This window comes from Stenella coeruleoalba (genome assembly GCF_951394435.1).
Source record: "Stenella coeruleoalba genome assembly, chromosome: 1".
In the NCBI taxonomy this organism is placed as follows: Eukaryota; Metazoa; Chordata; class Mammalia; order Artiodactyla; family Delphinidae; genus Stenella; species Stenella coeruleoalba.
The window spans coordinates 18,802,440-18,818,624 of NC_137169.1; the positions used below are offsets into that span (position 1 = coordinate 18,802,440).

General features: G+C 38.9%; 2 protein-coding genes across 3 annotated transcripts in view; one reads left to right on the forward strand and one right to left on the reverse strand.

The window, feature by feature from the left end:
- Nucleotides 1-16,162, reverse strand: part of STPG1 (sperm tail PG-rich repeat containing 1) — a 53,167-nt gene extending 37,005 nt beyond the window's left edge. The window contains exons 1-4 of the mRNA XM_079933540.1: nt 16,029-16,162; nt 15,297-15,497; nt 12,237-12,355; nt 4,683-4,823 (exon numbers count right to left, since the gene is read on the reverse strand). Coding sequence (XP_079789666.1) covers nt 4,683-4,755 — 73 coding nt within the window. The 5' untranslated portion in view covers nt 4,756-4,823; nt 12,237-12,355; nt 15,297-15,497; nt 16,029-16,162. The remainder of the gene's footprint in view (nt 1-4,682; nt 4,824-12,236; nt 12,356-15,296; nt 15,498-16,028) is intronic.
- The window catches only part of NIPAL3 (NIPA like domain containing 3), a 53,805-nt gene continuing 49,930 nt past the window's right edge, over nt 12,311-16,185 (forward strand). Inside the window, exons 1-2 of one of the 2 annotated variants that reach the window (XM_079933487.1) lie at nt 12,311-12,420; nt 13,106-13,204. The gene's annotated coding sequence lies outside the window, so the exon portion shown is untranslated. Of the gene's footprint in view, nt 12,421-12,921; nt 13,205-16,185 lie in introns of those variants that run through there. The other variant, XM_079933486.1, reaches the window with a different exon arrangement.

Genomic DNA, 16,185 nt, shown 5'->3' on the forward strand with positions numbered 1-16,185 from the left:
CAGATGGGACAAATAGAAAGCAAATAGATAGATGGTAGGCTTAAACTCACACACCAATAATCACTAAATTTAAATTTAATGTGATTATTAAACACATTATTTAATTTAATGTGATTATTAAACACACTAAACATCCCAATTACAAGACAGAGGTGGTTGGATTGGATAAAAAAGAAAGACCTAACTACATGATGTCTACAAGAAATACACTCAATATAAACCCAGGGATAGGTTAAAAGTAAAAGTATGGGGAAAAGATACACTATGCTATCAAAAGAAAGCTAGGTATTAATATCAGACAAAGCAGATTGCAGAGCAAAAAATATTACCTGCAATAAAGAAGGTAATTTCATAATGATAAAGCGGCTACTTCCTCAAGAGAATATAACAATTCTAAGCACTGATATACTCAATAACAAGAAATTCAAAATACAGGAAATAAAAACTGATAGAACTGCACGAAGAAATAGAAGATTCCACAAAAATTGTCAGAGATTTCAAAATCCCTCCCTCAGTAATTTAAGCAAGTAGATAGAAGATCAATAGACATACACGACTTGAACAATACTATTACCTAACTTGACCTAACTGACATTTATAGAACACTCCACCTATCAATTCTATACAATCTATCCTAGAAAACTGAAGAGAAAAAGACATTTCCCAAATCATTCTATGAGGCCAGTTACTACCGTGTTACCAAAGCCAGACAGAGTCATTACAGAAGGTGAGAGGGAATCACTATAGATCATTAACCCTCATAAATATACGTGCAGAAATTCTTATAAAAATGTTAGCAAATTAAACTCAACAATATATAAAAAAGATAACACATCATGATGAAATGAGGTTTATCCCAGTGATCCAAAGATAGGTTAACATTTGACAATCAATGTAATTCACCATATTGACAAACTAAAAAAGAAAAACTATATGATCACGTCAATAGAGGCAGAACGGAATCATACAATATGTACTCTTTTTTGTCTGGTTTCTTTCACTGAGCACAGTTATTTTGAGATTCATCCATGTTGTTCAAGTATCAATACTTCATTGTTTTTTTATTGCTGAGTAGCATTCCATTGTATAGAAATGTGACAATTTTTTATCCATTGTTGATGAAAATTTGAATTGTTTCTAGATTGGAAGTATTACAAGTAAAGCTATTAACAACATTCAATCCCAAGTCTTAAAATGGACATAAGTTTTCATTTCTCTTGGGTAGATTCCTAGGAGAGGAATGGCTGGATCATACTTTAACTTTTTTGAGAAGCTGCCAAACCCTTCTCCAAAGTTGTTGTATCTTTGTATATCTCCACTATTAGTGTGTGAGAGTTACTGTTACTTCACATCCTCAACAACAATGGGCAGTCTTTTTTTTTTTAAATTAATTAATTAATTTATTTTTGGCTGCGTTGGGTCTTTGTTGCTGCACGCGGGCTTTCTCTAGTTGCGGCGAGCAGGGGCTACTCTTTGTGGTGGCGCGTGGGCTTCTCATTGCAGTGGCTTCTCTTTTTGCGGAGCACGGGCTCTCGGTGCACGGGCTTCAGTAGTAGTGGCTCATAGGCTCAATAGTTGTGGCTCGCGGGCTCTAGAGCACAGGCTCAGTAGTTGTGGCGCACGGGCTTAGTTGCTCCACAGCATGTGGGATCTTCCCGGACCAGGGCTCGAACCCGTGTTCCCTGCATTGGCAGGCGGATTCTTAACCACTGCGCCACCAGGGAAGTCCCATGGGCAGTCTTTTTAATTCCAGCCATCCCATTAGATGTGTAGTGGTATCTCATTGTGACTTTAATTTGCATATCTCTAGTGACTAATGATGTTGAGCATCTCTTCATATGCTATTTGCTACCTGTTTATCTTTTTTTTTTTTTTTTTGGTAAAGTGTCTGTTTAGTAGATGGAGAAAGCACTTTGTAAAATTCAGTGTTCTTTTATGATTAAAAGAAAACCCTAGCAAACTAGAAATAGAAGCAAATTTCCTTAATCTGATAAAAGGTATCTATGACAAAAGCCTACAACCAAACATGATACTGAAAGCTTTCTCTTGAGATAGAGAACAAAACCAGGTTGACAGCTTTCATACTTCTGTTCAACATTGTACTGAAGAACTCTAACCTGTACAAAGGCCAAGAAAAATAAATAAAAATACATAGATCAGAAAGGAAGGAAATAAAGCTGTCATTATTCATAGACAAGATTGTATATGGAGAAATTTCCAAAGAATCTATAGATAACCTATTAGAGGTAATAACTGAATTTAGCAATGTCAATATACAAAAATCAATTAATTTTATTTCTATGCCAGCAGCAAACAATTAGAAAATGAAATTAAAATAGTACCATTTACAACAGCATAAAAATCAAATGCCTAGAATAGAGATATAGAAGATATGCAAGGCCTCTACATAGAAAACTATAAAACATTATTGAGAAAAATTTAAGAAGACTTAAATAAAAGAAAGGATACACACGGGTTGGAGAACTCAATATTGTAAAGATGTAAATTATCCCCAACTTGATGTCTAGAATCAATGCAATCTAAATCAAAATGACAGTAAAGATTTTTTTAGGACATTAATGTGATGATTCTAAAATTTATATGGAAATTCAGTGTGGCCAAGAGTAGCCAAGATAAACATAGTACATAGCTGAAGGACTTATACTAGATAAGAAAAAAACTTGTTATAGAGTTACAGTAATTAAAGGTGGTATTTGAACAGCATAAAGAATCCGGAAGCAGACCTGCATATACATAGACATGGTTCACAACAATGATAGCACTGCGGAGTAGCAGAAAAAGAACACTCTTTCAACAAATGGTGCTGGGCAATTGGATATACATACTGAAAACAATAGATTTGGACATCTTCATACCATGCAGACAAACAATTCCAAGTGAATCGTAGGTCTAGATGTGAAAGGTAAAATAATACAGTTATTAGAAGAAATTATTTTGGGATAGGCAAAGATTTCTTAAACAGGACAGACATTATACACTAACTATAAGGGAAAATATTGATAAAATGGTCTATAGTAAAATCAAGAGCTTCTCTTCATTAGCACACCATTAAGAGAATGTAAAGGAAAGTCACAGACGGAGGGAAGATATTTACTTTACCTATAGCCAACGAACGGATACATTTCTAGAATGTTTTCAAGAACTCCTAAGAAAAGAAAAACCCAATAGAAAAAATGGGTAAAAAACGGGAACAGTCACTTCTCCAAAGAGAATATCCTAAAAGTCAGCCAACACATGAAAAAGTGCTCAATCTTTTTGATCAAAGGACGATGCAAATTAAAACCCTGATGAGCTAAAAGTGTTGGTGAGGATGTAGAGCAACTGGAATGATCATACATTGCTTGTAAGGAAGTAAAATTGGCACGCTCACTTTGGAGAACTAGTTGTATCAACTGAGCTGATCATAGACACACTCTATGACCCAGCAATTCTCCTAGGTATAGACCCAGGGAATGTATACATACATGTCCCAAAAGACATGAACAAGAATAGTCATAAAAGCTTTTAGTCATAGTACCTCAAGACGGGAAATAATCCAGATGTCCTTCAATAGTATAATGGATAAACTAATTGTGGTACATTAGAACAAAGAATGCTATGCCATTTTACGGCAATGAAAATGAACTAATCACTGATACATGAAACATGAAGTTAAATCTCTCAAACATGACAGAAAAAAGCCTGAGAGAAAAGAGTTCATATTGTATGATTCCAATTTATATCAAGTTCAAAACAGACTAAAGTAATTAATGATATTAGAAGTCAGGATAGCCGTAGTGTTTACCTTTGCAGAGAAGGGGGGTAATGCCCAGGAAGGGACAAGACAAGGGCTTCTGGGATGCTGGTGTTTACCACGGGGTCTGAGAAGTGATTCCATAGGTGGTGGTTTCTTTGTGAATATTCATTAAGCTGTACAATTATGATTTATTTTCTGAATATATATTAAGCTTCAATTTAAAAGTATTAAAGAAAAAGAGAGAGTACTAAATCAAAAGATGGGAGGAAGAAAGAGAGGTTCAGCTGTGGGTTTGAGAGCAGCAGGGACTCTAGAGGCCCACCAGGGAGGTGGTAATACCCCTAAAAGAAAAAGCAGTGGAGTGAGGATCTTGGAACGAAGTTTCCAGCCTCAGCAATGATTCCCCAAGCCCAGAGGTAGTCCCGGATTAGTGCATACTAACAAAACCAAAGGAATACATGGGCTGAGACAGTGGAGCTCTCACCTGTCTGCATGGATGACCCATGATCTGAGTACCTCTCCCCTCCCTCACCCAGACTCCCATCATCACATCACCTTTTTCTACTGAGAAAGGTCCAAAACTTGAAATAAGGAGGAATAGCATTTGTGCCAGTAATGGCTAGAGTTTAACTTTCCAACAACCTGGCAGAATGGGGGCTTGGGTTAAGTTTTAGGAAATAAAGTAAGATCTCTTCCTCCTTCTCCCACCCCCCCACCATCCTTTCTTGTCATAGTTTCTTCCCAATCATCACCCTAGAGGCAGTGGGAGGATGACCAAAGCAATCTATTTGATATACTTAAGAGTGGCCTTGTGGGTATAACCCAGGATTTACTATATCCCCCTAAAATTTGCTCTTATGTACTAAAATGAACATATGTCAGGAGCTCTCGTCCCCAAAGACCTCTGTTATAAAATTCACTAGACCTTTCTGTACTTTGTCAGTCTTTCTGGAATATTTTTTGCCAGAGTGTTGGTCTTTTTGCATGGAGTTGTCCATCTTAGCAAAGTTCTGTGATATATTCCATGTGTTTGATGAAAAACTTGACTGCGTGTTCTTCTAAGCACCTGAAACAGCAAAATACAGCATTTGTAGGGACCACTTCACAATCTTGGTAAGTATGTTGATTGGGTTCTGTTGTATTTGCAGGATAAACTGAGAAATCTTGTGGGTAGAGGCTGAGATTTACCAAGTTCCACGACCCCAAATCCCAAACACATTGCACTGCTTGTAGTAGGAACTCTGTAAGTGGTCTCTGTTGATGTTGCTCACAGAGCTCCTGTAGGCTTGAATTTTATAAATTTATTTCTACTGAGATAATTTACATACAATATAATTCATCGGTTCAAAGTGTACAGTTTTAAGTTTTGGCAAGTGTTTACAATTGTGTAAAATACCACAACAATTAAGATATAAATATATCCATCCTCCGCCTCCCCAAAGCTCCCTATGTCTCTTTGCAGTCAATACCCTCCTAACCCTGGCATCTGGAAACCACTGCTTTTCTTTCTGTCACAATAGTTGCCTTTTCTAGAATGTCATATATGTGTAATCATACAGTATGTATACTGTTTTGTGTCTATGTTTTTTCACTTAACACAATGCTTTTGATATTCTCCCATGTGGTAGCATGTATCAATAATTTGTTCCAGTTGCTACACATTCTCACCAACACATTTGGTAAGTCTTACTAATTTTAGGCATTCCAGTGATTGGATAGTGGTATCTCATTGTCATTTTAATTTGTATATTTTCATGTGCTTATCTGCCATTTGTCTACCTCCTTTGGTGAAGTGTCTGTTCAAATCTTGACTACTTTTTAAACAATTGGGTTATCTCACTATTGAGTTATAGAAGTTCTTAATATATTCTGGATACAAGCCCTTTATCATATATGTGTTTTAGAAATATCTGCTCCCAGTCTGAGGCTTGCCTTTTCATATGTCTTTTCAAAAGCAGAAGTTTTCATCTTGATCAGGTCGAATTTATCAATTTTTTTTATGGTTTGTGATTCTTTTTTGTCTTGTCTAAGAAATCTTTGCCTAACTCAAGGCCACAAATATTTTCTCCTATGTCTTCTTCTAGAAGTTTTATGCTTTTAGCTATTATGCTTAGGTCTAAGATTCATTCTGAATTAAATTTTATATTTGGCATGAGATATAGGTCAGGTTTGTTTTATTGCATTTAAATATTCAGTTGTTCTAAGCACCATCTGTTGAAAAGAATATCCTTTTCTCTATTGAATTATTTTGGCATAGTCATCAAAAGTCCAAGAATTCTGTTCTTTTGACCTATATGTATACCCTTATACCAACAGCGCACTATCTTGGCTTTATAAGTTTTGAAATCAAGGTAGTTGCAACTTTGCTCTTCATTTTCAAAATTATTTTGACTATACTAGTTCTTTTTAAAGTTATTACTATATAAGTTTCAGGAGTACAGAATTGTAATTTGACATCTGTGTACACTACAAAATGATCACCACCACAGGTCTAGTTACCATCCATCACCATACAGTCGATGCCCTTCACACATTTCACCCACCCCCCCAACACACTTCCCCTCTGGGAACCATTGGTACTAGCCCTTATAAGTTCTTTCGAATTACCATGCAATTTATACAACTAGCAGGTCAATTTCTACCAAAAAACCTCTTTGGATTTGAATTGGGATTGCACTGAACCTATAAAACAATTTAGAGAATTAATATCTTAACTTTGTCGAGTGTTATGATCCATTAATGTGGTATATTTCTCCAATTATTTTCAACATTAAGTATGACGATGTTAATTGTAGGTTTTCTTTTTTATTTATTTATTTTTAAATTTTTTTTGTGGTACGCGGGCCTCTCACTGTTGTGGCCTCTCCCGTTGCGGAGCACACGCTCCGGACGCGCAGGCTCAGCGGCCATGGGCCACGGGCCCAGCCGCTCCGTGGCACGTGGGATCTTCCCGGACCGGAACACAAACCCACGTCCCCTGCATCGGCAGGCGGACTCTCAACCACTGCGCCACCAGGAAAGCCCTGTAGGTTTTCTTATAAAAGCATTTTATCACTTCCAATTCTAGTTTCTTCAGAGTTTTTAACAGGAACAGGTGTTGAATTTTATCAAATACTTTTTCTGCATCTATGGAAATGATCCTATTATTATTCTTTTTGAGTATTCTAATGGGATTATATTGATTGATTTTCAAATGTTAAAACAACCTAGTATTTCTGGAATAAATTCTACTTGATCATGATATACTATCCATTTTGTATATTGCTGAATTCAAGGCAGGCGGACTCTCAACCACTGCGCCACCAGGGAAGCCCAGTGGGAAGGTTTTTTAATGACAAACTCCATTTGCTTGTTAGATATAGGGTCTTCAGATTATCTATGTCTTCTTGAGTGAGCTTTGGTAATTTGTGTCTTTCAAGGAAGATTTTCCATTTCATCTCTGTCGTGTAATTTATTGGCATTAAGTTGTTCATAATAGTCCCTTATTATCCTTTATGTCTGTAAGTTCTGTAGTAATATCCCTCCTTCATTTCTGATATTGATAATTTGCATCTTATATCTTTTTGTTAAGACTGGCTAGAGGTTTATGGATCTTTTCAAAAGAAAACAGCAAGGGGTTTCATTGATTTTTTTCCCATTTCTGTTTTCTATTTCATTTATGTCTACTATTACCATTATTATTTCCTTCTTTCTATTTACTTTAGGCTTCATGTGCTCTTCTTTTTCTAGCTTTTTAAGGTGGGAGCTTAAATCATTGAATTTAGACCTTTCTTCTTTCTTAATATAAGCATTTAATACTATGAATTTTCCTTTAATCCCTGTTTTAACAGCGTCTCATGTATGTTGAAATGTTGTGCCTTCATTTTCTTCCTAAACTAGCTTCTATTTTCTTATCTTTTTTTTTTTTTTTTTTTTTTTTCCGGTACGCGGGCCTCTCACTGTTGTGGCCTCTCCCGTTGCGGAGCACGGGCTCCGGACACGCAGGCCCGGTGGCCATGGCTCACGGGCCCAGCCGCTCTGCAGCATGTGGGATCTTCCTGGACCGGGGCACGAACCCGTGTCCCCTGCATCGGCAGGCGGACTCTCAACCACTGCGCCACCAGGGAAGCCCCTTATAATATCTTTTGACATATGGTTTATTTGGAAGACTGCTGTTTAATTTCCAAGTCGCTGGAGGGATTTTGAGTTTTTCTGTTGTTATTGGATGGAGGTTTTTTAAAATAAATGTCAATTAGGTCAAATTGGCTGATAATGTTGTTCAAGTCTTTTATATCCTTATTGATTTTCTCTTTATTCATTCTATCAATATGGAGAGAAAAGTGTTGAAATCTCCCACATTATATTATTGGGAATTTGTTTATTTCTTTTTTAAGTTTTGTCAGTTTTTGTTCCATGTATTTTAACGCACTGTTTGGTACATGCACATTTATAATTTTTACCTCTTCTTGGTGAATTTCACCTCTTCTTGGTGAATTGAACCCTTTATCACTGTGAAATGCCCCTCTTTATCCCTGGTAATATTCCTTGTTCTGCAGTCTATTTTTTCTGACATTAATATAGTCACTCCAGTTTTCTTTTGACTACTGTTAGCAAACTGTATCTTTTTGCATCCTTTTACTTTTAACCTATCCGTGTCTTTATATTTAAAGTTGGTTTCTTAAAGGTAACATATAGTTGAGTTGGATCTTGGTTTCTTAAAATCTGTTCTGGTTATCTCTTTTTTTTTGAAGAAGAAGGAGTTTATTAATTAATTTATTTTTGCTGTGTTGGGTCTTCGTTTCTGTGCGTGAGCTTTCTCTAGTTGTGGCAAGTGGGGGCCACTCTTCATCACGGTGCGCGAGCCTCTCTTGTTGCGGAGCACAGGCTCCAGACGCGCAGGCTCAGTAGTTGTGGCTCACGGGCCTAGTTGCTCCGCGGCATGTGGGATCCTCCCAGACCAGGGCTCGAACCCGTGTCCCCTGCATTAGCAGGCAGATTCTCAAACACTGCGCCACCAGGGAAACCCTGGTTATCTCTTTTTGATTGGAGTGTTTAAAATTTTTACATTTAATGTAAAAATATATATGGTTGGATTTAAATCTACCATTCTCCTATTTGATCTTTGTTCCTTTTTTCCTTCATTCTTTTGGATTAAATGAGTATTTCTTATGATTCAATTTTACCTTCATTGCTGATTTATTAGCTATACCTATTTTATTTTTAGCAGTTGCTTTAAGGTTTAGCGTTTACATCTTTATCACAGTAAAAAAAAAACACCACTTCACATATAATGTAAGAACTTTACAATAGTATACTTCCATTTCCCACATTCCATACTTTTGTTGAGATACATTTTAGTTCTACATATATTATGAATCTCATGTTATTATTTTTTTTAAAGACTTGTTTTCATTTTATTCATTTTTTGGCTGCATTGGGTCTTTGTTGCTATGCGCGGGCTCCCTCTAGTTGTGGCAAACGGGGACTACTCTTTGTTGTGGTGCACGGGCTTCTCATCGCGGTGGCTTCTCATTGCGGTGGCTTCTCTTGTTGCAGAACTTGGGCTCTAGGCACGCAGTCTTCAGTAATGCAGCACACGGGCTCAGTAGTTGCAACATGTGGGTCCTAGAGTGCACGGGCTTCAGTAGTTGTGGTGTGGGGGCTCAATAGTTGTGGCACACAGTCTCAGTAGTTGTGGCACATGGGCTTAGTTGCTCTGCGGCATGTGGGATCTTCTCATACCAGGGATCGAACTCATGTCCCCTGCATTGGCTGCCACCAGGGAAGTCCCTCGTGTTATTTTTCATTTAAACAGTCAATCATTTTTTAAGGAGATTAAAATAAGAAAAAATGTATTTTATATTTACCATTGTCAGTGTTCTTTAATTCTTTGGGTTTATCTAAGCTTCTGTCTGGTATCATATTCCTTCTGTCTGCAGAACCTATTTTAACATTTCTTGTAGTGCAAGTCTTCTGATAATGCATTCTCTAGGTTTTTGTTTGCCTAAAATAATCTTTTTTCCTTTCATTTTCTTAGTCATTTTTATTGGTAATAGAATTCTGTGTTGACAGTTTCCCTCCTCTCCCCGACTTTAAAATGTATTACTCCATTGTCTCCTAACTTGCATAGTTTATGATAAGTGATCCACTGTAATTCTTATCTTATGTCCTAATATATCTTTTTTACCCACTATTTTTAAGTTTTTCTGCTTATCACTTTTATTCAGAAATTTGATTTTGATGATGACTTTGCATCATTTTATTATTTTCTTTATGTTTTTACTATTTTGGATTCATTGAAATTCCTGAATCTGCAGATTTATAGTTTTCATCAAATTTGGAAAATATTCAGCCATTATTTTTTCAAAAAATTTTCAGCCTTTTGCCACCCTGGCTTCTTTCCTGGAGCTACAAGTATACGTACATAGATTACTTAATATTGTCCCACAATCACTGAGATTCTGTTCTTGCCCCTCCCCACCCACTTTCATTTGGACAGTGTATATTGCCTTTAAGTTCAATGATCTTCTGTAGTTTCTAATCTGCTGTTAATCCCATCTATTATATTTTTATTTCAAATATTGCATTTCTCATCTCTAGAAGTTACATTTGGGTCCTTTTAAAAAATATTTTCCATTTCTATCTTCATTATGTTCATGTTTTCCTTTACATATTTGAGCATTTTTATAATATCTGCTTTAATGTCTTTTTCTACTAATTTTTTAAAATTTATTTATTTTTGGCTGCATTGGGTCTTCGTTGCTGCACACGGGCTTTCTCTAGTTGCGGTGAGCGGGGGCTACTCTTCATTGTGGTGCGTGGACTTCTCATTGCGGTGGCTTCTCTTGTTACAAAGCATGGGCTCTAGGCGTGCAGGCTTCGGTAGTGGTGGCTCAAGGGCTCTGGAGCATAGGCTCAGTAGTTGTGGTGCATGGGCTTAGTTGCTCCGCGGCATGTAGGATCTTCCCGGACCAGGGCTCGAACCCGTGTCCCCTGCATTGGCAGGTGGATTCTCAACCACTGTGCCACCAGGGAAGCCCCTTTTCTACTAATTTGATGATCTCTGTCATTTCTGGGACTGCTAATATTGACTGCTCTTTCTCTTGGATATGTGTCATATTTTCCTGTATTTTTCATGTCCAGCAATTTTGTACTGGACGCTGGACATTGTGAGTTTTACACTGTTGGGTACTGGATTTTGAAGTATTTCTGTAGAGTGTTGCATTTTTTTTTTTCTGGCACAATTTCCAGTAACTTACAGACCCATATGCTCCCTTCCAGCTTTTTAAGCTTTGTTATAGTGAATCCAGAGCAGCTTTTATTCTAGGAATAATTTATCTCCACTACTAAGACATGATATTTCTATAGACTCTGCCCAATCCATCCTCATCTGATACAGTGTCTCTCTATTCTGGTTTATGGGACCATGAAGTAGTCCCAGTTCTGTGTAAGGCCCAGAAATTGTTCAGCCTACTGCTTTCTGGTGGTTCTTTCCCCCGTCTTAGTTTCTTCTCATGCATGTGCCCATCATTCCTCAGCCAAAGACTTAAGGAGAACTCTCTTCCTATTTCTGAACTTTTTATGTGCAGGTCCCTCCTTTATGGTGTTCTACCTTGTAAATTCCAGCTGCTTTGGTCTCCCTGAACTCTGATTTCTATCTCCCCAGCTCAGAAACTGAGGTTTCCCTCACCCTGAACTGTGGCCTAGAAACTGCCCCCAGCACTAAGCTGGAGCAATTGTGGAGCTCACCTCGTTTTTCTTCTCTCAGGGATTACAGTACTGGGCTCCCTGTTGTTCAATGTCTAAAAACTATGTTTCCTATATTTCTCTGTTTTTTCAGTTGTTAACAGCAGGAGCATGATTTAATTTTCATAGAAGTTAATCTTTCATGAACAGACTTGAGTTTTATTTTGCTCACCTTTTTTCCTAAGGAACTTACATCATTTATAAATACTAAGGAATGAAGGATTGAATAAATGATGTTATGCTCTACCAATCCTTTGCTCCTTCAGTATTTACTCTTCACTTTATTCTATCACCCTCACAGCAGCAATTCTCAATCATTTATGGTGGACAATCTATACTAAAAACTTAATATTTAATATAATTATTGGCAACACACTCAAAGAAATTAAGAAATCAAAAACAACAGAAACAAGTCAATATCGATCACAGCACAATCACTACTCTAGTATAAGAATGTCTTTTAGGATCTATAAACACAGCCACTATTCACTTATCACATCTCAGTGCAGTGTTGTTGTCTTAGAAATAACCATCTACTTCCCTAGCTGCAATAAAGCTGTTATTTTTTAAATGCATTAGTGTGCTAGAATTATGAGTAATTAGAAAAGGTTTAAGCTTCCTATTACAATGGTTATATGTACATATTGTCAAATTTTTGGAAAGATAAATTTAAAAGATTTAAAAAAACAATCCATATTCCTACCACCCAAAGACAACACTATTAATAATGTTTTCCAGCCTTGTTACTGCATACCTGTGAAGCCAGGATGAGAGAAGGTACAGCCCAGGTGTGAATGGAGCACTGTGCAGATGTGCCTCACTGGTGCACTTGCTTGTATAACTGTTCATGACAGGATGTCGTGGGCCTGGAATCTAAGAAAGAGCAATGAAGATATACTAACTTCCTAATCAACAGCATATGTTTAAGCAGTTCCCAGGTGAGGGCCAGTGCCGTGATCAAGAGTATCCAGTCCTCTGTTCAAGGTTAATAGTCCTGGGTTCTGCCACTTAATAGTTCTTATTTGGATGAGTCACTTGACCTTTTAAATCCATTTCCTCTTCCATAAAGGGAGATTGGTGATAGTACCTTCCTCTCAAGTTGCTTGTGAGGATCAAATACGATGATCCACAAGTAGTAGTTAATGCTGCCTAGCCTACAGTAGGCTTTTATTAATATTAGATTTTAATACATGCACGGGGATAATGTATTAACAGCTTAAAATAATAGCTGTCATTTCTTGAGCCCTTACACTCCTAAATGCCTTGTATAGAATACTTCACGCAACCCTTACAATAATCCAGTGAGGTATTATCCCCATTTTACAGATGAGAAAACTGAAATTCAGAGGGAGGGGTTAAGTGACTTACTCAAGGTCACACCAGAAGTAAGAGGTGGGATCAGGCTTTGAACCCAGGAAGTCTGACTTCTGCTTGCTCTGAACCACTATAATAACCTCTAAGGTAGCACACACTAAATGTTAACATGCTAAATGTTGACATTTACTATCCTTGAGTATGTATGGTTGTTTTTTTAAAAAATTAGGACATTGCATAGAGTCCTATGCAATGTACTATGCAAATAGAGTCCTATGCAAATATTTAGGCTGTCTTGAATTTTCACAGGATGCTGGGGGTCCCCAGAACTCAGTTTGAAAATTCCTGAGGCAGTTCACTGTTGGGTAGTTCTAACTGCTAGAAAGTTCCTGCGTGAATCAGCTCAGAGTAAGTCTCACTCCTCTTCCACCTTGGTGAGTTCTGAAATGCAGGTCATAGCTTGTAGCCTTTTGTGAAGCTTTTATGTGCATGTGTATGTGTGCTGGATCACAATATAAAATGCGTTTCTTACCATGGGTCACAGTCAAAAAGTTTGAAAGCCACTGTTATATATGACTATTCTTCAGGTATTTGAAGGCAGCTGTCATAACCCACAACCTAAAGACTAATCCTCTTCTCCACAAGGGACCTCTTCAGCTTCTGCAATACCCTTGTAACATGGGGATTCCTCCCTTATACTGGGTACCATCCTCTGGCCCTGTCACCAGATTCATCCGGGCCTCTCCTCAAATTGCCTTTGGGATGACTTCCTTGACCACTCTCTCTTCGGAAGCACCACCTATCTCTCTCTAGTCCCTGACCCTGTCTTATTTTTCTCAAAGCACTTTTTTACTACCCAACATCATAGTTTATATGTAATATGTAAAATATTTTTTTATGATCTTCATCAATAAGATGTTCATCACTGAATCCCCAATCTGTTTCCTGGCACATAGCAGTTGCTCAATAAATATTTGTGGACTGAATGAATGGATGAATACTAGGAGTAGACACATTTTATCCATAATGTATATAGATGTACTCATAATATTAAATACAACTCTTTCCATTAGGAGCTACATTCGAGAAAGCTTTAACTCACAAAACTACAACTGTAGGCATGTTTTCATTCTACCATCTCTATGTTTTAAAAAACCCTTATTATTTATCTTATAGTATTATCACATATTTCATATATTTATGCATGTATTTTACTGTACAAGTATATCAATATATACTACCTCGTGTATACTGTTACCTTTATGTGGAATTTTATGGGACTTGCATGAGTAGTTTTGACTATATGAGATTTTTATTGATTCAGTTACAATGCTATGGTGCATCTTGGAAGTATTTTACATTTTTCAAAGCAATCTTGGGTAAATAATCTATTTGATATTTTTCTGAAGCCGAGAAAGTGTGTCGGAGAGCTGGAATAAACTTCCGCTGGCTGCCGGCTAGTGACCTCTAGATTCCAATCACAGCCTTTCGTTTCACAGATGGGTAAACCGAAGCCCCGAGCAGGGAAGGAGATGGAGTGGACCTGGGATTAGAATTTAGCTCTTTGTGGTCCACCTGCTGCCAGACGCCCCCAAACGTTTGTCCACTCGCCGGGGCTGAGGCAGGGGAGTCAGATGCCCACGCCCCTCACCGGAGCTCTATGAGGAAGGGATGCCCTGGTTATTATCACCACTTTTCAGGTGGGGACTCTGAGGGCACACCTCCAGGGAGGGGAACCTCCAACAGTGGCTTCTTCCGGCCCTCAGGGGACCACCTAGCTCGGCAGCGGAATTCCGCACGCACCGGGTAGGCGGCGGTCTCAGTGGGCGTCCCATGCGGTGCGCCGGGTCCTCCTCCCCACGACCCTGGCATCCGTCCCCCAAAAGGGACATCTTCCTACCTTGTCGGCTCCCCCAGGGCTGAATCTGGCCTGTCAACCTCCCTGTCGCTATGGCAACCACAGGCCTAAACGTTCTAACTTCCACCTCTGCCCGCTTCCGGATGAACTCGAGCCAATGGTGTCTTCCGTTTCTTAGGCGTGAAAAGTTGTTGGCCAATGATCAGAGGCATTTCAAAAACCGCTGGGAAGCTGCCAGAATTTTAGGGTTCGGGTTAACTACGTCAGGATGGGTGGGGAACCTTAACAGGGCTTATCTAGGCAACCCCCCAAAATCTTGTGATAGACCCAAAGCCTTAGACTTTTGATCACCCAGAAATCCTACTTCAAGGAATAAACCTAAAAGAACTAACATTCATCGAAGCCCTGTTTATAAGAGCCAAAGAAAAAAGACTGAAACGGGCAACATACGGGGGCAGCCATGTAGTGTTCCAGGAGCCCCTCTTTACACACTTAAGAGCAATCACAGTGATCTTGTCATTCGCTCTCTTAGAACACTCCAAGGGCTCGCCTTTAAACTTAGGATGAAATCCAAACATCTTCATAGAAGCTGTCCCTTGCCCGTCCCGCTCCCCCTTCCCACGCGCCAGAAAAATCTCGCACCAGCCACGCTGTCCTTTGGGCAGTTCCTACAATATGTCAACCTCGTCCTGCTCTCGGGTGTTCCCTCTGAGTTCGCTTGGTGTCAGGGTCTGAACCACAACTGCCTCTTTCTCATCATCGAGGTCTCTGTCCAAATGTCATGTCTTCACCTGTATAATGGGCATGAGCCCAGTGTCTCGCTCAGGGGGTTGTTGAGAGGATCTGAAATGAAATGCACGTGAGTGAAAAAGCAGAAGCTCCATGCACGTACTAATTATTTTTTAAATACAACTCATTTTTAAAAATTTTTAAATTGAAATATAGTTGCTGTACAATATTATATGTTACAGGTGTACAGGACAGTGATTCACAATTTTTTAAGGTTTATACTCCATTTATAGTTATAAAATATTGGCTATATTCCCTGTATTGTACAATATATCCTCGAGGCAATCATAATTATTACACTTGTACATTACGGAAGCATTCAAGTGCTGGGCTTACTGGTGGACCTTAAGTATTGCTGAGCTGGGGACGCACCGGGAGGGTTGGTATATTGTGCTGCCAACAGGTGTTCCGGGAGGATAGGCAAGGAGAGACTTTTATGCCCCGCGGCTTTGGGAGGAACCGGGCCTTGAAAAATGTGTAGGATTTGAATACCTGGTGAGAGCGTGGGGGTGGGGCAACAGCAGAAGCAAAGCCTGGGAGGGGGCTCTGAGGATAAGGAGGCAGGACACCTGTCAGGATGCCCACCTGTAGGGCAAGTGGAGTGAGCAAGTCACCGCAGCTTTCCAGACACAGCCCGAGGAGGGAGCGGAGTTTTGTTCCAACGTCTTTCCTGTGGCCGCTAGAGGGGACCCTCTCCAGGCGAGCGCAAAGCTCCTGCGGGGCGCCGCCTCCTCAAGGCTCT